This window comes from Bombus bifarius, unplaced genomic scaffold (genome assembly GCF_011952205.1).
Source record: "Bombus bifarius isolate JDL3187 unplaced genomic scaffold, Bbif_JDL3187 scf7180000007984, whole genome shotgun sequence".
NCBI lineage: Eukaryota > Metazoa > Arthropoda > Insecta > Hymenoptera > Apidae > Bombus > Bombus bifarius.
The window spans coordinates 484,241-508,259 of NW_022884367.1; the positions used below are offsets into that span (position 1 = coordinate 484,241).

The following is a 24,019-nucleotide window of genomic DNA, read 5'->3' on the forward strand; positions in this document are numbered from 1 at the left end:
GCAAGAATTTTTGCGCGTCGAGTCGTACATATAGGCGTACGAAGCGAGCATCCCTCTATTTCCAAGTCTGGCAAGCGTAGTGAGTGGTAACCTCTTTTTAGAAAACACGAACAACTTTCTTTGCTACGATGTATCCTGTATATGTGTATGTATATATATGCATACATGAACTGACGATATGTGTGCGTGTATTATATATATATGTATATATATATATGGGTATAGATGACACAATATTCATCCTTGGTGTTGTGGTGATGGTATCGTGCATTTGCTATGTCATTATAGTAGTTACAAACCCGTCAATGTGTTAATAAAGCAATAGGAACTACATTACATCTAACAAAAAAAAGAGAAAACAAAAAATAAGTAAAAAGAAAGCAACAAAAAAAAAAAAGAACAGTTGCTTTTTCCCTTGGGAAGTGGTATCGGCAAAGTGGACATTTCTTCTGTTGTTATCAGCAAATGGACAGTACTCCTGTTTGATTGAGATTCTTGAGACGGCTGTATGGTTGATGATTGTACATAAGGTCTCGTATGTGTTGAGTTTCTTTCCTTCTTTTTTTTCTGTTACTCTATACATATTTACGTATATTACATATATATATATATATATATATATATATATATATATATATATATATATACATACATACATACATACATACATACATACACACGTGTATTTACATACACCTATTTACTCACACCTTTACATCTAACACATCGGTGGATTTGCGTGTGCGTGACAAAATAACGGAATCCACGGTGTGATTGCGCGCGAGAGCGAGTGAGTGCGTGTGGGTGTGTCTCATCTGCGTGAGAACAAATGTATATACGTGTGTTTTGCATAGCTATAAACTTTATTTATAAACGAATACATATATACACGTATATATATGTAGATATGCATATTCCATTATATGTACGTGTGTATGTATGTATATATTATACGTATATCATTACGGCGGGATTCTCTGTGCATGTCTTTTTACACACTGTTTTTTCTATCCTCTTACAAATACCTTTTGCCACGTTCTTACGTCACCGTAACCAGCGATCTTAATCTTACATTCTCACGCGTCTCTCTTGCGCCTGTTTGTTTTAACCTGTATCACCAGTACATAAGTAAATGGAAATATTAGCAACAAAATACGGACATGCACGTGCTGCGTTCTTGTTACGTAAGTGATCGATGGATCGAACACGAGCGTCGCACCGGTTCGGTAGCAAAGCGAGTTACATAACCCGAATCGTTTTCGTTTGTAATCGTGATTTTTCTTGAGACGAATTTCGTCGTGTGACTGACTCAAGAGAAACACGTTACGCTGTCTAAACGATATCCATATAATGTTATCAAAGAATGCAAGGATTTTGTTGCTAACGTGACGGTCCGTTTACCATTTCTTGAAAACTGTTGGCGCTCGATCTTGCAGTAACATCATCGCTGTCGTCGTTGTTGTCATAGTCTTCGTCGTCGTCGTCGTTTCACGATTGTATTAATTCGTATCGATGCTCGACAAATGGCAAAGGATGTTGACATAGAATTTCGCCATTCTGGCAAACGTTGAATATCGATTAATCTCCAGGGTGCATCTCGCGTGTGTGTGTCAACTAGTACGTCGATAAAAGAAAGTAGCAGCGGAACAAACTCGCACCACTTTTTTTCTCCGACTATACTAGCACTCGTCTCGAGAAAGTATCGCATTTACAAGCAAACCTTTTCAACCAGGGTTCTTCCGCTTGCGTTGGTCTTTTAAACGGAACTCTTTCTTTTTTTACCTTTCGTATGCCGTTTTAATATCTGATTTTGTATTTCTTTTTTACCTTTTACTTTTTTACATGTCGTCCTATTTTTTTTTATACGTTTTCTCTCTCTCTCTCTCTCTCTCTCTCTCTTTCTCTTTTCTCGATGTTGGTTTGTTCTCGTCGGTTGTGTGACGACGTGTTGTGTTTAGCTTTGCGTTTTTGTGTTGTTATTCTGGACGATGATGAGATCGTAGGTGTGCGTTTTTTGCTTTTCCTCTTTACGTGATATGAACGTTTTATATTTATATCTTTGGTTACGAGTAGGCATTTCTAGACATGCGTAATATTATTATATACGAGTGTGGTGTTTCGTAATAATATCATCGTAATATTGATTGGAGAACGTAATTAATTGAGAATCCCCTCTTTTCTGCAACCTATTTGACTTGACCGTAGAGTGTGATACTATACGAGAGGCATATACACGTTTATATATTCCTCTCTCTCTCTTTATATATATATATACCTTATCATGAGTCTGGTAGAGATTGTCGGTAATCATAATTAGTCGCCTAAGCAATTTAATTGAAACGGGATCTTGTAATTCCAGGAACATCAGGAACTTGCAAAAAAGAGAAGGATATAAGTAAAGAGAGTCAGTCGAAGCTAGAACACTCCAACCTCGGTACGGAGTGTTGTAAGCTTTGTGGCAAGAGCGTAGCGAACATAAAAAAGCACATGAAATCGCATTTCCCCGATAAATATCAGTGCCAAATCTGCATGATATCGTTAACGAGATCCGATAATTTGAAAAGGCATATTAAATTGAAGCACGGAATACGAGAGGGATCATTGATATCGCCGTTCATGCGCTTAGAGCATAAACACTTTTTAGCGAAATCGGAACCGGCTTACCTCACCTAGAATTCCATACGTTACGCTCGCGAAATACGAACGACGGAGAGTGATAAGAAATTCAGAAAAAAAAGAAGAAATAAAAACACGTGCGCACGCGCTGATGCAAATCGTGTGCTCGGCTATATTTATACACAGCGGTCGTATAGAACATCGAAAAGATACGCGCGATAGACGGACATCGGACAGAGAGGAAGCAGAACCCGAGATTGTCGCGTAAAACGGCCGCGTTGCTTGCACATTCCATGGCACAGATGGAACGCGTGGTCGCAGTTCCATATGAAATTCGCCCTTCGTCGTGTTTGTCTTGTACTACTGGCAATCATTTGCTTTATTTCCCTAATCAGCGAGCGAAGATCGCGACGCTTCGCTCGATTATTTTTAATCGTGTTCTTCGTTTGATATTTTCCTAAGAGAATCTAATTATTTATTATACGTCTATATTTTAACATTTAAGAGTTTTTATTATTAAGAAAATAATTAACGCTTAGCCAACCGTGCGCGCCACAGCAAGCCATACGTTTCCACCGCGCACTTTTCCAGGCATCGAAGGCTAATATTCACTACTTACTTAAAAGACAAAGAAGTTTAAAAATTATTTAAGTATTTAATTATATTTTGTGGTAATGATTTTATTTAACAATATCACATATTGTTTGTACAGAATATCAAACTAAAAGTATATATTCTAAGTATAAAAAAATATAGGTAAAATTAAAAACATTAAAAATGACTAAAGATAAATAACGTGACTTGAATATGAATTGAAAATTCATAATGCATTTTAATATTTGCTTGCAGTGTGGCATCGTTCGATTATAAATTTATTTAGTCAATGCAACGTTTTAATTAATTTTGACATCACTAAATTGGTGTATTCTATTATACACTGTACTTTATAAAAGCAGAAAAAGTGGCGCAATTAATTGGGAACAATTCCAGGTAGACAATAACTGATAGTAACAACAACAACAACAAATAAAACACGTTGCTAAAGTCAAAAAGGGAGATCTCCCTGTTTGGTCACGCTGCGATGTTTTTCACAGAGGGGAGATCTCCCCATTCGGTTGGCTAAGTGTTAAGCGTATTGAATATCTAGCCGTTTCCAAAAGAAACGGTCGCTAGTATCTCCTTTTCTTTTATTACTAGTGTTCGTAGAATCACTTAGATCTCACGTTCACGGAATCAATTCGAGTACAAAGAGTGTAAAGGAACATTGTGCAAATGTCTCTTCAGAGAAAAAAAAAAAGAAAAAAAATATCGTGTTCGTAGAATACTACCTCCCGCGCGTGTGTTCTCGCGTACACGCGAGGATTTTAATCTTTTTTCCTCTTTAGAGCAAGCGAGAAAATTCTAAGTCTAACAAAGTGTGTTTACGTTCCGAAACGGAAAGGTTTTCCCTCTCAAAAATTGTCGTCACCGCTGCTCTTTCGTATGCACGCGGCGCATGGAACTGACTTTTAACACAGCGGCGCTCACCCCGCGAGCCCACTCGTTCATTTCTGACCAAAACTGAATTTCCATCGGGCCAGAGAGAAACCTCGAGATATTGCCTTTGATTAGATTTGCATAAGAGCGATACTTTGGCCGGCAAAACGTTGTACAGCCCCGGCTTTTACCACAGGCGCGGGGATGATTTCCAGACCGCGAGGAAATTCTCCTCGAAATTGCTCGTAAAACGCCCCTGTTAACGAAACATCGACGCGTCTAGGGTATTTCATCCAGTTCCATGCCCGGTGTGCACTGTTATAATACTTACGCGCAACTTTGTATCTCGTAATGGCAGCCTTGTTCCGCAGGTGGAGAGAGGAAGATCAGTATTAAGTAACTATTTATACACTTATTTATAAATCCTATATTATATTATATTTATATTTATACATACATCGTAGGTTATGAAAGACGTCGAAGACTGAGTATACGAAAAAAAGAAAAAGTAAAAGAGAGAAAAAATAATGAAAGAAACGTTAAATCTCATGGGCCGATGTGGCTCGATAAAATAGTCATTATGAACTAGTCTCTGAGGCCCGAAGGCTATTGCAAAAAAAGCAGACTTTTCCATAGAGGTTTTTTCTGGTGCCTTTCCATTTAAAGTACAATATTTGTCTAATCAGTGATCGATAACAGATATATATTATATATATAATATTATATTATATACATTATATATATATCATATTATATATAATATTATATATATTATATACATATAATATAATAAACACAGCTATGATATCACATGCGTAAATATGTAACGTGTGCGACCAGTCTCTTCTATCGACAGTGCATGACATCTAATAATCGAACATCGATCTTTCTCTGTGCTCGCGTGCTCACCTGCACGAATACATACAGAGAGACTTACCTACGCGGAATACCTAAGAACAGTATACATACATACACACAGAGATACGTGCAGACTACAGAGACACGCCGTATGTCGGCTACCTATGTAACCCTTTCCTAGTAGAGTGAATCTGATCAAAGCGAAAAGAAAAGAGCTCGAGGGTAAACGGAGTGAGGCAGTCTCTCCGGATCGAATCACGTCGATGGCCGTTTTTCACACACGACTTTTCTCTATTTGCAGATACGACACTTTTAACCCCTCAGGGCATTGAGTGCGCGCCGATTACGTACATTCAGAGAGTTAATCTGTCGGAGTTTTTCGAAAAGCTGCCGTATACGTACACTAGCAAATGCAAACTATGCGGTCGGGTCGTGTCGAATCTAAAGAATCATTATTTGACGCACAATCCAGGAAATTACGTGTGCCCGCTCTGTGGCTGTCGTAGGACTCGACTGGATAACTTGAAGGGTCACATTAAACAGAAACACCCTGAGATACAGATACTGCAGAAGTCCAGCGGCACCGTGCAGACATGAACAGAGTCTTGTCTCTAGCAATTCTCTCCGTGATATCTTCCCCTTTTGCACGGTACGCCGAGCGTTCGAGCATTTACGAGCACCACGGTGCATTCATTGAAATCGCAAGCACAGCTATCGATTGTTTTCAATTGTGAATTTTCTTTAGGAATATACCACGTGATATATTTATTACAGTAGAACGTTGATTATCCGGATATTAATTATTCAACGATAAAAATGTCAATATAATCCGTTACACATGATCATTTATATTTCTGTACAGCAATGCAAATTAAATACAATTCTTATCAAAACCTACGTTAAGCTGAATGTGTAATTTCCACTTCTCTTTATCTGAGAGTTTTATCCAGATAATCGATAACCGATATATCATTAGATAATTATAAATAGTATTCTACTGTATTATAGAACTCGTACTTATTTTATACTACTTTTTAGGTTTAATTTCTCTCTCCCTATTTTGGGATTATTAGAGACTCTAGAGGGTATTGTAACGTTATCCATATTTTACATAGTATCGCAGAAAAATGTATTTAATCTTTTAGTAATTTCAGCGAGCACCGTAACGATACTTAAATCCTCGAACGTTCGCTCTATCCACCTAGAACCCTTTTTCACGAGTGGTGGTAGCACGGTCGAAGGTCGTTTCGTCTTATCCGCTTCCTTCGTGTCTCGTCAGTCAACGTCAAGAACCGTTTCGCCGGCCCGTTCGTTCGTTCGATAGGCTCTTAACCCCAAGAACAGCATTGTGTGCGCCGTTTCAGCGATGAATAGGTGCGCGGGAAGCGTTCCCGTTCTTGAAAATGGTGATACTTTAGTCACGCAAGGTGGTCGAAAGTATACGAGACTTTAACGACGCGAACGAGACGAAAGACGCAGCGTATCGGCTCGTAATTCTCTGCTTGCAAACCGAATGGATCGTGGTGTGAAATTCGTAGAAACCACCCCATTCCGTATCGGTTGTCCAACAATGTGCAATCGTTCGTATCGACGTTAGTATCGCGATGGATAAGCGGATTTCACGATTGACGAATAGTCGACGCACGTGTTGTATACTCGTCGATCAAATCGATCCAAGATCAACGCCTATAGTTTTTTGTCTGTAACCGAACACTAAAAACGAAACTACAAAAGGAAAAGTCGTTTCCAAAAGAAAAGAGAAAAAACGGTAATAGATTCGTTATACATAATTGTAAATTAAGAGGCCCAAATGGTGTATCGTTTTACGATTAATTATTGATCGTTTGCTAGATATCTTGAGATTAATTCTATGAATTAGCCCGCTGTACTAAGTGGAGATTTTAGCGGAATGGATGGTTTGTAACTAAGAATTAAAAATGAAAATAGCTTATATAATAAATTTGAAACAGTGAAGAATGAAGGTGCTGGTACATCGTCTCGTAGTAAATAATTAATCATCTTCTAGACACGTTCAGATTAATCCCATGAATTTCTTCGTTGCACTGCAGAGAGACTTTAGAGGGAGAGAGTGTGGTGTCATAGGACGAGACACGTTATGTCACATCTCTGATACAAGGAACAGTTTCTCGTGTCACAACTCTGTCGACCTTAACACATGGTTGGCGTAGAGAATCAGTGGGTTTCCTTGTACATTAGTAGAGAAACCCTTGGTAGAGGCGAAGTGGAAATTAGTATTACGCGACATTTCTCTATTGGTCTCGATGGTAGTTCGTTTCTTGGTCAAAGGACGTTTCACGGTTAGCGATAAAAAGTGTTTCGTCGTTTTGCGTCCAGTCGTGACGACGACATAGTCCACTGGTTCGATCCTCCTTGCATTTAATTACATCGTGCTCCCTTCATTAGCGTAATTATTCTTTTTGCGCACGTCTTCTTGCACCGTTCTTTTGACGATCGATCGATCTCCTTCGCCAACTTCCGTCCAAGCTCCGTTTTATTTTTCCAACCTCGACGCTGCTGTCGTTTGGCTGGTTTGTTAGCTATGCAGGTGGAGTTGCTGTAAATTAGCGGCTTAAATAACTTCTTTGTTCACGCCACTTTGCAAAAAATATCCTTATAAATACTGGCGTTTGTTAGGTGGTTGTTCCGGACTTGTCTTAATTTCGTTAACCGGTACTGTTCGTTCTCTCGCGAGTAATCTTGCTGTTAAGGAAACTTCGATCACTTAACATGCAGCCAACTTTAAGTTTGTGTATTGGAAAAATAGTAAATACGGAAGTTTTCGTGTTTATTTACAGCAAAATACTATTAGCATATCATTATGTTTTAATGTAACGTTTATGTAATAATTAATTAGGCCAGAGTGTAAATTTTGTATCACTTTATAATACTTTCATATGATTACAAACGTTTGATAGTATGAAAATGAAATATACATAGAAGCTGATAAAAAAAACAACGCTTCATCGGAAAATAAGACTGTGTATTGCCAATACTTTTTGCAGATAATTGGAAAGTATCGATTTATTTCCATATTTCTAGGGAATACAAGGATGCTAAAATGTTTCATTTGTGAAAAATATTTCAATCTATCGCCCATCGAAATAGACATTAGGAGGCTAGAGGAGTTAAAAGAGACTGACACGCTATTTTTCAAGAACTTCTAGTATTTAAAACATATTTTTCACACTATACTTTGTACATAAAATTCTTAAAATCATTTCTATGTCCGTTTTTACTCGCCTGTTTCATGCTATTTTATTGCTACATATTATCATTCGCCTGATACGGATCAGCCTATAACAATTTCTAGCTTCTGCATTTTTATCTTAGAATTAAATTCTTCTTTCAAACATCACTCTGATTGTAAAGGATTAAACGTTTCTAAGATACGCAACGTTAACAAGAGCCATTTGAAAAGAACGTGTAAGGTTCGATTCAATCTTAACCGACCTGCACTATCCATGTAAAATAATTTCAAATACACATTACTGAAATATTTTCAGACCAAAATGCGCTTCTAAAATAAACTTGGACATCCCGATACTGCACTTAGGATTCCATGAAAATTCTATTAGTCACCTGTCAGCGCGATATTCTTCGCGATCGACTCCGCCAGAGTTCTATTAAAATCCTCCGTTCCAAATTTAACCAATGGGAGAATTTGATTTCGCGACACTTCCAAACAGGATGCCCGATTCTCTAAGTCTCTAGGAACATTATCGAGCTAACTAACGGAATCCTCTTACATATAGGAGCCTTTGTGTCAAGCGTGCTCGATCGTTTCTAGTACGCGAACAATCTCAACGCTGGCTCCACTTGTTCGCTAATTGAGCCGCTATTCGTCAAATGTTTCTCGCCGTCTATTTTCCTTTCGTTTCTTTCCGCCTCTTTTTATTCTCCACTATACAGTTATTTCCACCTGGAAAATCAGCCGCTCGATCTCGCAGCGTCCGATATTCGCGCAGACCATTCATCGATCTCGAGCAAAGCGGCTTCGAAACGGTGTATTATACTTGTGGACGGTTCCGCGATGCTCTATCACCTGTTTAATATCTTCGAGAGGGGCGAGGAGGAGTTTCAGAGGCAGGTAAAGAAAGGATCGGTGAGAGAAAAGGGTGATGGAGTACAACTAAGAAACTGAGAGCAAGAGAAGATCCTTTTCGCGATAAGCTCCTTAATGGCATATCTTCTCGCCCTTATTACAGGGCCGTACTTCACGGATGAACGACCAGGGTAGGAATCGACGGGCTGCTCGATAAGAGGATCACCGGTTAGGGACACGTAGCTATTGCAAAGAGTTTCGTTTTCTTGTGCACGCAAGAGGCTTTTGCTGCCTTTCTCTCTTTCGCATTCGCCTTCGCTTTAAACTTCGCTAGTTTAGTCAATGGAGGAGAAGAGTCTGCAGACTAGGTACTCGAAACTGATCACGCGGCGCCGAGACGAGTCGTCACCAAGTTGTAGAAACTGGATTCTTTTCCGTTGCTTCGCGATCTGTCGAAAATACCACGAGACAGAGACAGGAGAATTATATCTGCTCTGTTGAACTTGCTTCGGGTTTAGCTTCTCGTTAAAGATAGTATTTTATTGTAAAGCGTTTCTTCAGCTACTTAGTATCTTTTTAATGAAATATTTACATCGGTTTTTCAATAGGAATTTAGAACGTACATTTATTCGTGTTTCAGAAGATTCGTAAATTTTTTAAGAAGATATAACCGGGATTGATAGTTCTATAGTCTTTAGGCTTGTAGTGCCTTTGTAATGAAATATTTACATCATCTATTCCGTAGGAATTTGGGACATTTATCCATGTTTTAGAACATTCGTAAATTTTGTAAGAAGATATATCCAGAATTAATGGTCGTATAATTCTTCGAATGGATTTTGAAGAGAAAGTTTTCACGTCACTTTTGTTACTTTCAATGAACTTTTACTTTTTCCGTACCTTTCACCGACTGAAAGAAATAAAAATAGGTGCGCTCGAAGTTCAGAGGCAATAGGTCAAGTAGACTTTAACATGACATGGAAAATATTTCAAGGAACATTGGCTTCGAGTAAACTACCTTATTTATTGTAACATTTTCCAAACAACCACAATTCCTTGAATATTGAAAATTCAGATACACAACTTCGTATAGATATCTTCGAGACTACGTTGTTTCAGGAAAATAAGAAAAAGAATTCGACTTATTTAATTCGGCTACAATACTCCCTTAAGTTTTTCATGTTCGCTCGAGACGTGAACAATATGATTTCTGTGCACACGAATATGTTTGTTTTTGAAGCATTAACAATGCTTGGAACATACGCACGCCGCAGTTACCGCTCGACTTCCGGTCGCGACTCCTGGAGAACCTCTCGCCAGCATTATTTCGCGAAGTTTCCGCATGTGTATGGTGCGAATTTTTCTGCCATTCCCTTCTGATTTCCTCTGAAATCTACCGTACCGTGAATATATCTCTTTAGAATTAACTCGTGAAAGTTAAAATTGATCTATAGTAATAGATCGTTGGAAAAGATAGCGTGGTTTAATTGAAACGGACAAATGGATGCAGTTGGAGTTGTTTCATTTCGGTTTCAAATCGTTCATCTATTTCTGTCAGTGATTTAACTAGATTTAATGCAATATTTAATGATCGCTAATCTCTTTGGAATACCACGTCATATTTGGATCGCGAATTATTCAAATAGCGGGCATTACTCGTACTCTCGTAGTATTTGGCGTATACGTTTGTTCAAACGAAATGTTTGCGTGCTGAAACGTCCGGATAATGTGAGATTCGGATTTAAACGCGCGTTTCAAATGTTCAGAGTAACGTTTGTCTTCTTTAGCTCTATCATTATTACCGCGTGCTCGGCTGAAGCGTGAGATTATTGTATTGCACCGGGTGTTTCGGAAATCTGACGATATAAGTCCGAAAAATGAGATTCTTTATGGAACATTAAATCTCGTAATAATATTTAATTTTAACGAAGTAAAATAACTGCAATATATTGTAGTAATTAAGATACTTTTATAAGTATATTTTATAGACGAGTTTTCAAGAATACGATGTATTAATTGAACAAAAGTGTTTTATTTAATCCTTTGTATTGTGAGACCATATTTGATGTGATAACACGACGTAATGATTCATGGAAGTTAAAAATTACTTTGGAAATATACATATGTCTGTGTACATATGGAAATTTTATGTTTTATACTCGTCGGTAATGAGATAATTTCAACGTCTCTTGTTGAATATGATTGTACAGTTCGAAATTTTCTTTCGAAAAGTTCGCTTCATTCTACAATTTCATCGCTGCAATTTCCAAGCTTTCGGAATTTGTGAATACTCAACTTTTTAGCTTATATATTTTATTTGTTAAAAAATTGATTTATATGCTGTAGTGTACTTTTATGAAACATGTTTCAGAAAGCCATTTTAGATTAACATATATTAAAATTACATGCATATTATATTTCTCGTATTATGCATATTTTATTAGTAAGAATAAAAAAGTAAATGTTAAATACCCATAAACAACTTTTTCATATCTGAGATCAGATATAAAATCAGACAATATTCGAATTGATTAAAACAGGATAGAAAAATAATTATAGAACGAAAGATTAGAAAAAAGTATAAAAAATCCTATATGATGAATTGTGAAAATTAAGGTTGAGCTGCGTGATCCTCTTAATCCTCTTTGATGGATACTGTTATATCCTAAAGCGAACTTTCAACCGTAGAAAATATTTCATCTCGTCTTTTCTTTTTTACGCGTATACCAATTTTTTTACACGCGATGGTAGCGATCCGTTGCAGGATGCATTTATCTTACGTCCGAATGGTTATTGCATTCAAACATCTATCCTTCGCTTTAGATGTCCCCTTTGTTTGCATTCATCCGATGTCTCGAGCGTGTCATTATTTTCGTTTTGGTAGGTTGGTACGATCAATCAACGTTAGTTATTGGTTCTATCCAGCAGCGGCGCGATATTCCTCTGATTTTGACCTAGACAAGGCGATAGGTTATGCGAGACTAAATCCAAATATATACGAACACTCCGCTTCGTTGAGGGAACTTACGAATCTCCGGCATGAGACGGTGAAATTATTATTAACCCATTTCCATCCATTTCGAGTTTCGTGCTAGGTGAAACAAGGCGAAGCACCGGACCTTTTGCGGCCATTAAAAATGAATCAATTTGCCAAGGTAGCTTTTAACCGATATCTGTCTCACGGAACAGGGAGATGGTGCAAGTTAAATCAACGTAGATATAAATTTCATCGACGGTTAGAAGACAATAGATTTTTTTCCACGAGTATCAAATTGGTCTAACGTGTTCATCGTGTTGAAATTATCCAACGACCGTTGAAAATAAATCGCCGTTTCTCATAACTGTGAATTTTCTCGTTCCTAGTTTTCCCTCGTCGAGCTAATAATCTCTTCTCCATTGCAGCGAATCTTTTCACGCGAATATCACCTGGCAGAGGGAACGACGATGGGGTAAAACGTAGTTGGAGGGGTTTGGTCGTCGGTATCGTTGGGAGAATCGTCGCCGGGAGAGAGAAAACTGGCGTCCCAAAACAGTTTCTATGACAGTTGTACGGTTGTTTCGTTGAAACCGCACACATGTATCATAGTGACTGGGCTGCTGTACATACATACGTAAACGGGGTTACATAGCCTCGAATGCAGTGGCATAGCGGAGAGAAATACGAGAGAGGGAGAGAGCTTGAGAGATATAATGCTACTCACCGACCTTCTTTATCCTAGTTCCTACCATCCTTATACGTAAAGAGCTTCGTGTTCCCTCCACGTAACTCTCTCTTTCTCTCTCTCTCTATTTTCTTTCTGCCTGTCTCTCTTATTATACTCTAATTCTGCAGAGCGCAGTTGGCGAGAAATATAACGCCGTTATCGATGTCGGCGTAAATGCAAATGTCGGGCCTTGCGTTGTAAAAGATCGTCTTGCGTTGGTTAGAGCATACTGAAAAGGGATCCATCCATCCCGCCTTTCACGTTTTTTTTTCTCTCCCTATGCACGCTAATCAACGTCCAGTCTCTTTCTTCCTCTCTCTCTGTTACAGTGTTGGCCAGTGGTGTCTCACTGGAGAAGAGAGAGAGGGTTGCGCCCCGACAAGGTCAGAGTTCCAGCTGCCCTGTTGGATGCCTCCGCCCTTGCGATCCTCTCACGAGCCGAGGAATCCTCGTGCAGAGAGGGTGACGACGGGCGGCGGTGTGCTGGCAGTGGTGGTGTTGGTACTGGTCGTGTGTGCCGTTAGCCGTCGTATGTTTGTCCGGATAACCAGGAACGGTTGTCGTTCCCAACTGCGTGCAGCTGCCTGCCATTGTGGCACAAATCGGCCAGTAACCGATGGCACAGCGTAAGATCGCCACATCGACGTCGAATATTGTCGCTCTATTGGAATATTGTCCCTCCCTTCCACTTACAAGTGCGTTCTGTTACATCGTATTCTGTTCTACGTACATACATATGTATACACGAACTGCCAATCCAGCTCATTTAGCATCATCCTTTCATCCACGGCTATTCTGGCTTCATTCATTATAGTTACGCGCTCGCAAGTTTTTCCAGGTTTCTAGTACGTTTCGTCAGTCGAAATACGGAAGTCGTTTGATTCGGCACAAGTCAGCAGCTGGATAGGTGGCGCAAACTTTCGAGAACTTCCTCCGAAGAACTTTCTCGCAAGAAATTCGAAGGCGAGGATGGTCTTCGATAGCGTCAGGGTTCTGATTTCTCAGGCTCTCCTCTGCCTTGGTTTCTAACGAACGTGGCGATCTTTCTATTTTCGTCGTACCACTTCCACCGCCGTGACGCGTGTACGTAGAGGTATAAACGTACGAATAGATTCGAAAACATCGCAGGGAAGCAGTTGGATCGGAGCAGATTCCGCGAGGCGTATAATTATAAACGCTCGAGTATCGACACGATCGACGACAGGTCCGCTCGGGTTATCACCAAATGATGAACGTTTTCTACTTCGTTCGATTTCATTTTAGTCAATATCGTTGGCTCTGCAACGCACGATAGAACATAAATTCGTATGCATGCTCTCAAAGTACGTGCATGATCGAATCGACGAGGCAGAGGTAAAGATACTCTGCTCTCTTCTCTGTGGCTGGCTTGCTAGATCGAGTTCTCCCCCTGTATTTTCCGTACGTTGTAGCCGGTGGGAAAAGTTCCGCGGAAATAAAGGACGAAACAAAAGGCGCAGTTTGAATGACTTCATCTCCCTACACGGCGATCTTGCGGGAAACCGCACACCTACGCGCGCCGTTCAATTGAAACAGACCGTTTCGTCCAGTTGTTTTCTCCTCTTTCGCTCTTGCTTGTTTCGCTTGATTAGCTAATATGGCCGACAAAAGTCGCGATAGTCACTTCCAGAGAGGTTCGTAGCCGGAAATCTGCAACGCTGTGACTGGTCACTCGCCCTGAATGTGCCAGTTTCCCGTTCGTAGCGCGTTGGCCAGAGCTTCGCGATTCTTTTCGAAGTTCATCTCTGGTCGATCGATCTTCGCCTCCCATCGCACGTGTACTAGATATACCAGGACTCTAAGCTCGAAAAGGGATTTAGCTACTTTAGCTCCGAATCCTCCATGCGATTAAACGCTCGTACCGTTGCCTCGATCGATCTTTCATTCTTCAGAACGCGTTTCCATCCTACGTACTTTTATCATACTGCATTCTGATACGAGACAGAGTAATATCGATGACCGAAATTCGCTGGCTCTGGTAATTTCTCAGTTCAACTTACGTAAGTACGTCCAGAGTATATCGAATCGGATTCGACGTACATACAGAATACACAGACGAATGAACGAACTCGGAAATTTTGAACATTCGTTTAGGATTATTATATTACTGGTAATGAGTCCGGTGTAACGTACGAGCAACGTAGACGTAGTTGACGTAGAGCAGAGTCATTTGTAAGAACAATTTGATCTTCTCCAGATTAATAAATCTAATACAATCACTTCCTTTCTCTATTTCGTTCTGAAAATAGAGGACGATAGGCGAGAAGTACCGATTGGTCATGCGTTCATAGAATGATTATGGGATCGAGTTGCAGACATTGAGAATTCGAACGATGACCGCATACTCAAAGTTTAGACTTGAATTTTGCACGAATAAGCTACATATAATGAAACTATTTGTCAATCTCATCAATAAACGACTTTTCCTTTTAACGATAATTTGAAAAATTAAATTCCACAGACTGCGTCGTACTCGACTAAATTGTAAATCGATCAATCGCGAATCACGCGTGCTCATTGTCACTTACAAACATAAATTTTCTGTTTGCTGATGGAAGTAGCGAAAGAACCGAACGCGCCATACGCCCGTCTACGTCTGCACCAGCGTAGATCGCTTTATCACGCATATTTAAAAAAAAAGAAAACCGCTATGGAGAATGAACACACGCCCGATGTACCTAGCAATTAGAATTTTTATCCTAGCATTACACGGTAGGTGTAAATTAAGCGACAAGGATTCGAAGGAAATAAAATGAAAGCAAAATATATACATATACTTAAATATATATATATATATATTTACGAGAATATATATATACTGTAATATTTTTGTACTGAACAGATTTGTGAAATAAATAACGATGATTCAAAGCCAATTCCAAACCGTGGACCACGGGTGTTGTACTTTATCGTACGGCGAGGTATTATCGCTCGATACCGTTGCAAAAACACCTCGAGTCAGTCGGCTGCTATTTTTGGGAAGGGCTGGAGGGAAAAGAGGAGGACGGAGATGGGTGGGGGAGGGGAAAAAAAGAATGTAATAAAAGACTGATAAAAGGAGACATGCAAAAGAGGGGGATGTGTGCTTCGTGGTCGGTGCGCTCCGACGCGCTGTGCTGATACACGCGAGAGTTGTTCTTTCGGCGGATGATTTTTACGGAAGAAAAAGCGACCAGTCTCTCTTCCCTTCTATTTTCTTTTTTTTTTTTATATATATATCTCTTTTTCGTTGTTATTTTATTTGTTCTCTTTGGAAAAAAGAGGAGATTCTCGTTTCGATCGGAGGACAGAGGAATATGTATCATCTCTCCTCGAACAGCTGCTTCTCTCGTGTTTTCGTTTTTTCAGTGTCTATTAATCTTCTTCTATCTTGCTCATTACACGTACATCTCTCTCTCTCTCTATCTCTCTCTCTTTCTCTCTTACTGTCTACCTCTTGTTTGGGAACACGATCTGTTGTACATCATGCCTTTGTTGTTCAGCAGAGAGAGGATCACACGCAATGTAACCGTGTAACAAGCAACTCACGCTAACGCATATTACCAGCAAAGAGTCTAACAAAGTCTAACCGAGGATATCCTGCACTAACACAAAATATATACAGCATTATTTTTTATACACGTTGTCGGCTCCATGGAAGCAGATTACTCGGTTCTGGTAACAGGTCGTACAGGAAAAAGATGACTTTTCTTTGTGGAATGGTATATACTTTGAAAATGCGGAGAGATCTCGATAAGAATAGTTTCAGTGCGTTCACTGTCCAGTGATTTGTATGGATACTGATACTGATTAACTTGAGCACTTAAAATAATTCGTTTGTTTTTGATGCGTGTCCGAATGTATTTTCAATTATAGTGAAAAATATTATTTGTTTCGAGACGGAGTAAATATTATGACAAGCAAACAATTTTTTCGTACAGTTGTATCTTGCGACAGTTTAGAATAATCAATAATTTTTATCATAGAGTAATAGTCAATATTGAGGCCACGTATAACGATTTACGATGGCCATGACCTACATACGATCCTTAATGGAACAACTATATCAGAGAGATTATTGAACGAAATGTTATTTTAACATGTACTTGAAATAACGACTATCAAATTTAATACGTCACTTGGACCGTAAAAAATAGGTGAGGTGTTTAAGGTGTTCGAGTAAGTGTCGAGGAGACCCATTATGTGAAATCCTATCTTTTATAGAACAGTAATTTTAAAATTCAGTAGTTAATTCCATACTTCGATGCAAATATGTGTTCTTGGTATCCTCTTGAATGTGTAAAAGATATTGATCGGATTTGTAGCCTATTTTTAAAAGGCTTGTATTTTTAGACCTAAACAGTTTCCCTTTCCAACTACGTTGCATTAAAGTACATCTCTTCGGGCAAGCGTCATAAAAATTAGACTTGACGTGTTTTTCCTGCGTGCATATTGATCTGTGGCGTGTTAAAAAGATGAGAGAAGTTTGTAGATAAGTGGAATTGGAACAATTTCCATTAGTTATGCTAAGTAATTCTCAAAGACGTCATATAGGTGTTTTCAAGGGAGTGTCACATGCATATCATAAAAGTACGTGACGAAACTGCTCATTCCTCAATGAAATTACTCGGGTTCGAGATGTAGCAGCGAATGCATTAACTGGATAGGACGAGTTATGTGGATGTCGTAATTCAAAGAACACGTAATTCTGCATTTTCGATGAATCGTTTGTATTAAGAATACCTGTATATATCAGCAATAATATACATATAATCGTAAGAAATATTTGATAAAAAAAATTCAATAAAGTATCACGAAAGCACGGAAGAAGAAGTATTATGAAAAACAGTATTACAGTAACATGCATAAAACTGGACGGTGAACCAGAGAGATTTGCTCTCGAATTATTTTATACGACGAGAATATGAGATAAAACATTAAAATTCCTGCAAACATAGCTCTCCTATATTAACATTCTTCGAACGGGCCATAATTTAATTAATCGAATTATTTATTTTTTCATTCTGATAAAAAATTCTGTTTGACTAGACACATTCATATTTACATTTGAAACGAAAGATACACGTTTCTGATTACTGGTTAATAACAAATTCAATGAATCACGATAAATATATCTCTTAAAAATCGAAGAATCTATATAAATTCGTGCTACTTTCCCATACAACGTGTGTGAAAGTCGCTCATGTTCTAGAGGTATCGGGGCTTAAAATCACTCGAAGCAGTGACGCCAAACTGTTCGACTATCCACGGCTTTGAAAGATCTCATTCCACATTTTCGATTTACTTTTTCCCCCAAAGAATTAGCCGTTTTTCCCGCGCACGCCACCTGTTATCACGTAAAGAGGCCACGGTTACCTATATATATATATATTTATATATATATGTACATAAATGTGTAAAGGAACAAGGTTGTACAAAGTTCTCTTACAGCGAGCGGGACGACGTCGACGATTCGACGTTTAAACCGTATTCCGCTGCGCGCTCGGTACTGTTACCTCTTTGAGCATCTCGCGAAATGAAAACGTGCTCTCGGCGTGCTCGTCGGAAATCAGATTTTATTGAAAATCGAACCAGCTGCAGAACGTCAAAAGTTTTAACGTCTTTGAAACGCGTTTTCTCCGCCCCTCTTTCACCTAGCGTCACTCTCCGTCCTTCGTCCCCCAATCCAGCTCCCTTTCTCTTCCTCTTTTTTTCCTCCCCTTTTTCCTCCCCCTTTTTTCCTCCCCTTTTTCTCCCTTCTCGTCGACGCCCTTCCCACCAACGTTACCGTTAGTCGAGCTGATCGATCGAGAAGTTCAACGAAATGACCTTTTACCTTTTCCCCATAAACGCCCGTTATCTAGCCTATCACGCAAATATTATTTAAATTGTACGTTAATCGGGAACACAGAAAAAGAGAGAGAGAGAGAAAGAGAGAAAGAGAAAGAAAGAAAGGTAGCGTGAATGCAGTAGATCGATACGTCGACTCGCCGTGGAATCGTTTTATCAGCGACAGATATTCGCATATATACACATATATACACGCGCATATGTATACGGGGTGTTCTAAATCATGATGGAATCGACAGATGGGCGATTCTACGTGCGAAAATAAGTCGGAAATATAGAATGACGTTTCTTCGTTTCCGCACGCATCGTTTCCGATCAAATGGAATTTGAAAATTTCGTTGGTATGTGCGAACTTGCCCAATTACCGAGTTTATAATCAACAGAAGGTTATACTACTCGCGGAGATAAGACAAAAATGTAGAACAAAATTTCTCCGTTTGAAGCCTTGTTTTCACGAAAGTTGCATTTCCACGTGTTTAGTTGACTGTTGCGATATTTTCATTTTGTCGGAAACGAAACGTTCTACGAAGAAATTTCATTCCACATTTCCGACTTATTTTCACACGTAGAATCGCCGCCTTGTCGATCGTACCATAATTACCGGAACGCCCTGTGAATACATAGCACGTGGATCGCATACATTTATATAGGTGTTCGCATCGATCTCCGTGACATGTGAGTCGTGTTACGAGACCTTGCGCACACTGACACCCTCTCGAGCATCGGGTATTATTGAAATCGAGTCTCTCTATGTTCATTGAATCCCGAATCGCGGAATCTTGATACCTCGAAGTGCTGAGAATAAAAAGATTACCCTTTTCCCGTTATCGACAACGGTGCACGCACCTTGAAACATGTGTGACCTCGAAAGCGTTTAACTCTTTGAGAAAATATTGATCGGTCCATCCAGATGAGATATCCCCCTTTCTCTCTCTCTTTTTCTCTCCCTCTCTCTTTGTCTGTCTGTCTGTCTCTCTCTCTCTTTCTCCGTATTCCCCGTGGGACTGCATTTTTCACAGATCGTAGAACACCTCAAACGAAGCCTCGCCGGCAGTTAGCGATGGGAACGAGCTCGGTATATGCGATTGCGACGCGTAGATCAATTTAGTGGCTGAACGCTAGTTTAACAGGATCGGGCAATATTTTCGAAATAAATGACACCGTGCAGTGTTCACGATCAATGGGCTGGTAATATGTTCGAACCTTGCTATTGGATAGTTGTTTCATAGTGATTGTCAGAGGTTGAGTTATTTCGGGCAGCTTGGAGAAATGCACTGTGAAATTGGCGATGTTGAAGATGGTGATAGTTTTCGAACGTGAAATTTCATACAAATATCCAGGAATTTCTACTGTTTTTATTTATGGGAAACTTTTGATGCGAAAAGTGATTTTGACAGATACCTGTGGGGAAGAACTTGTGTGTAGATATAGAGAGGAGAGAATATCGGCTAAAAATAATATAGTTTAGCAAAAAAGTTGAAAGTATAGTGGACATATTTCTTCTTACGTATTTCATACTCGTAGCTTAGATATTTATCGCAAATGTAATAAAAAAGTATAATAACATTCAATTTTCGCATAAACACGTAGATATACAAGCATATATAATAGATGTTATATATACAGGGTGGTTGGTAACTGATGGTACAAACGGAAAGCGGGTGATTCTACGTGAAAAAAGAAGTGGAAAATATAAAATAAAAATTTTTCGTTTGAGGTTTTGTTTTCGAGAAAATCGACTTTGAATTTTCGCTCGGTTCGCGTGCGGTACGTTATAACGGATCTCACTGTAGATCGCTGTCTCGATGGAAAAATTAAAAAAAAAAAATTTTATTCTATATTTTCGACTTCTTTCTTCGCGTAGAATCACCCCCTTCTCGCTTGTACCACCAGTTACCAACCACCCTGTATATACGTATTTTCTATCTTATTTTTATTACATCCAGAAATATAATCCCATAGAGGCTGATTAAACGGGTACCCTACTCTATTGGTAAATAAAAACTTAAAAATAAATATATATATATATCGGAACAATGTTTTATAAGTTAGTAAGTACCAACGAATAACTATAACTAATATTCACTGCTAAATTATACAAAGTAATCAGATAAGTTCAACTTAAACATTCTAAATATATCTAAATGTTACTGTTCCTTCTGCTATATAATACAAGGTTTGAACACATACCATCGAATTACTGTTAAATCGTTTTATCAAATATTCTTAATTATCTCATCATATCGCTCATTTAATGAAACAACTTACGATAGACTCAGTCCCATCGCTATCCGCCTTCGCGCAGATTCGCCCGGCGAATAACAATTCTTACTCCGTAAACGTATTCGGAGTAGGTGGCTGCAATTTCATTTGAGGCAGCTTCCGTGCTTAAAACATTCCGGTGAAAAGATTATGCCGACGTGTTGCACGTTGTCGGTGCAAAAACGCTGAATGGAGACAAACGAACCCGACACTTGGAGGTGTTCTGTGTGTCACCAGGTTGGCAAGTTCGTAACTGTATTAACCAGTTGGTTCAGCCGCTTAGAGAGTACTCCATTACGCGTTATGCCAATCCTCAACTTATTCGAGAGGTTGCAGGGCCTCGTATATTTGTACATATGTAGGTATAATGTATATTGGATAAAACAACACCAATTTTCCGCCTTACTAGTTTTCTCCTTCATGACGACAAACAATCGCTGCTTTATTTTTGTTATTTATGATTAACGATCGATTTCGGTGGCATCGATTACCTGTTCTTTCCCTTTTCTGGTTCTATTTTTGTTTTCGTTGTCGTCGCCTTTCGTTCGGTTTTCTTAATTTTGGTTCTCCTCGAATGGAGTGTATAATCTTATGTATTTTTATTTATTTACGATTAATCCCTTAACGCAAAAACCAAGTTCGAATTAATTATTCTGGAAAGCTCGCTTTGCCTACGCACAGAACTTGTAGCAAACTTGTACACGTCACCCATCATGCATTTTTTCTTGTTAATTGCACTGGTTTGAAAGTTTGAACGACCGTTTCTTTTTTTTTCTTTTACAGAGGACTTTTTACGCAAAAGTAAATGTGTGTTGCACTTAATCCCGATGTACAGAGTGTCCTTTTACTTATGCGATATAATTATGATTGTCCTTCTTCCTCCTTTTCGTTCATGTTATTTATTTTCTTTTTTTTTTTTTTTGCTTCATCTCGTTTTTGTACCTTCATATTTTTGTTATAAGTAAGAGGAACATGTCGTGGTATAATTAACGTTTGTATTATGAACCTCCGCGGACATTGCGTTATCGCGGTTAAAATTTTTCATTGACACGAGTTACACTCGATACGAAAGAGATTGGTACCGTTGTTTAACATAATGGAGTGTTCTCTAAGGTTCGAAAGAAACGAAATATTAAAATAAATGTGATCGATTGATAGTAACGCATTACAACGCTCTTGACCAAGGTCAATTTTTTTATTCGTTAACATTTAAGAATGTAGTAGTAATTTCTATTGATAATTCGCATAAATATTGAACGTTTACGTGGAAAGTAATTATTGTAAAAGGACTATAGCTCCATAAAAAGAGACGAAACACGATCGTGACTAATGATGGGATCAAACTTACCGTAAGTAAAAAATAAATTTGATTGTACGTATAAAATTAATGACAAATAGAAACGTTAAGCCTTCGTTAACTCAGACATACGATACGACTCGATAGCTTGCGGTATACTTGAAGTAATATTAAATTTCAATTTTTAATACGTCGTATATCTAAAAATATCCTTCCTATCGGTATATTTATGTTCAAACTACAATTATTTGACTGTTAGTAGTTGCTATTGCTCCAGTTTTATTATAGTATTCGTACGACAGAATTTTATAAAAGACCGCGTTACAGTTACAGTAAATGTGAATAAGATATGGAAATAAACGAAAGATTACGCCATGATAAAAGTAATGCCAGCTACATATATTGCGATAGATCCGTTCGAAACAATTATCTTTCTACATATCAGTCGAATCGAGCAAAAAATAATATTTGATATTTATATTAAGCCTGATCCCATCAGCGATCGTATCTGTATATCGAGACACTTAATTCGTTGAAATAGATTAAACGTTATACGAAATATCGAAATTGTTTGGACTCTTGGTCAACCGGAGCGTTTGTAAATCGCCGCGCGTCAAATTCTCAGCCAAAATTCCAGTGGCAAACATCGTCTCGTTTCTCTTTTTCTTTCTTCGTACGCGTGTGTGTTCCTCCCTTTTCTCGAATCTCTGCTTCGTGGTCCCGTGATTTCGATCGATCCATCAACCGTTCCTCGATCCTCTCTCTCGCGCGCCAAACGCTGCACGACACGCTCGACAAGGGTAACGCGTGAACGACCTCGCTTCTTGGGGTGGAGGAAAAAGAGGTTTCGAAGGCGAGGCGGAGGAAAGGTCTCTCTTCTCTTCGGTAGAGAGACAGGAAAGAGAAAGCATATAGAGTACGTGTGACACGGTCGCATGATCACGGCCTTGATTCGTAAGTAGGAGGGTAAATGCGGGGAAAATTAGTGGGGAGGTAGAAAAAAGAAAAAAGTAAAAGAAGAGGCTGTGAACTGTGGGGAAAAAAGGAGTGACGGAGGAGGCGGCGAACGCGGAGGATGATGGGAAGGAAGGAGGTGGAGGAGGCTAGAGAGGCAATCAAAGAGAGAGAAACTGAGACTGAGAGTACGAGAGAGAGAGCGTATACATGAGGAAAGAAAAAGAGAGAGAGAAAGAAGCGATCGAGCCGCCGTCGACACAGACTGGGCCGCGGGCGGCTCGTCGTCGTGTAGGTCGTGTTGGGTGGCCAACAGTTGAAAGTGACTTGTCTTGTGTTGATGTTGCAGGTTCAAAAGCCTGGCACATGCGGCTGACCTTTGACCGGGTGCCAGGCGGCTGCAACCTTCACAGGTGCAAGCTGTGCGGCAAGGTCGTGACGCACATCAGGAACCACTACCACGTCCACTTCCCCGGCAGGTTTGAGTGTCCTCTCTGTCGTGCCACGTACACACGTAGCGACAACCTGCGCACGCACTTTAAATTCAAACACCCCGAGGCAAGAAAGATCGATCTAAACGATTTCGTGACAGGCACCTTGGCGCTTTCCGCGATGACTAACGATACCATGAACACGCTGTCCTAAAACGCGGATGGACCGTGCACGCGTCTGTATATATTTTATAAATATATATACATATATATATAAATATATATATGTAGGAATGTAGTATAGTGTAGTATCGAAGACGGATTGTCTGGGAGATATCGGGTGTGTGTTGTCAACGTTGTCATGCAGTGTTGTCAGCGTATTTAAAAAAGAATCGTTGTAAGAAAGATAGTTAATGGCGAATAGTGATTGCGTAAACATACGGAGCATCAAACGATATTGTAACAATCATACCGTTACCAAACCTACTAGCTGAATACCATTTTCCTATAA

At 39.2% G+C, this 24,019-nt stretch overlaps 1 protein-coding gene across 7 annotated transcripts in view; it reads left to right on the forward strand.

The window, feature by feature from the left end:
• LOC117204846 (sex determination protein fruitless) overlaps positions 1–24,019 on the forward strand; it is a 72,116-nt gene that overhangs the window by 8,833 nt on the left and 39,264 nt on the right. Inside the window, exons 5-6 of one of the 7 annotated variants that reach the window (XM_033442640.1) lie at positions 21,610–21,627; positions 23,427–23,971. The exons of 2 other annotated variants lie outside the window; for them this stretch is intronic. In XM_033442640.1, coding sequence (XP_033298531.1) covers positions 21,610–21,627; positions 23,427–23,722 — 314 coding nt within the window. In that variant the 3' untranslated portion in view covers positions 23,723–23,971. Of the gene's footprint in view, positions 1–2,359; positions 2,738–5,251; positions 7,006–13,046; positions 15,381–21,609; positions 21,628–23,426; positions 23,972–24,019 lie in introns of those variants that run through there. 4 more of the 7 variants (XM_033442643.1, XM_033442641.1, XM_033442642.1 and 1 more) reach the window with 4 other exon arrangements.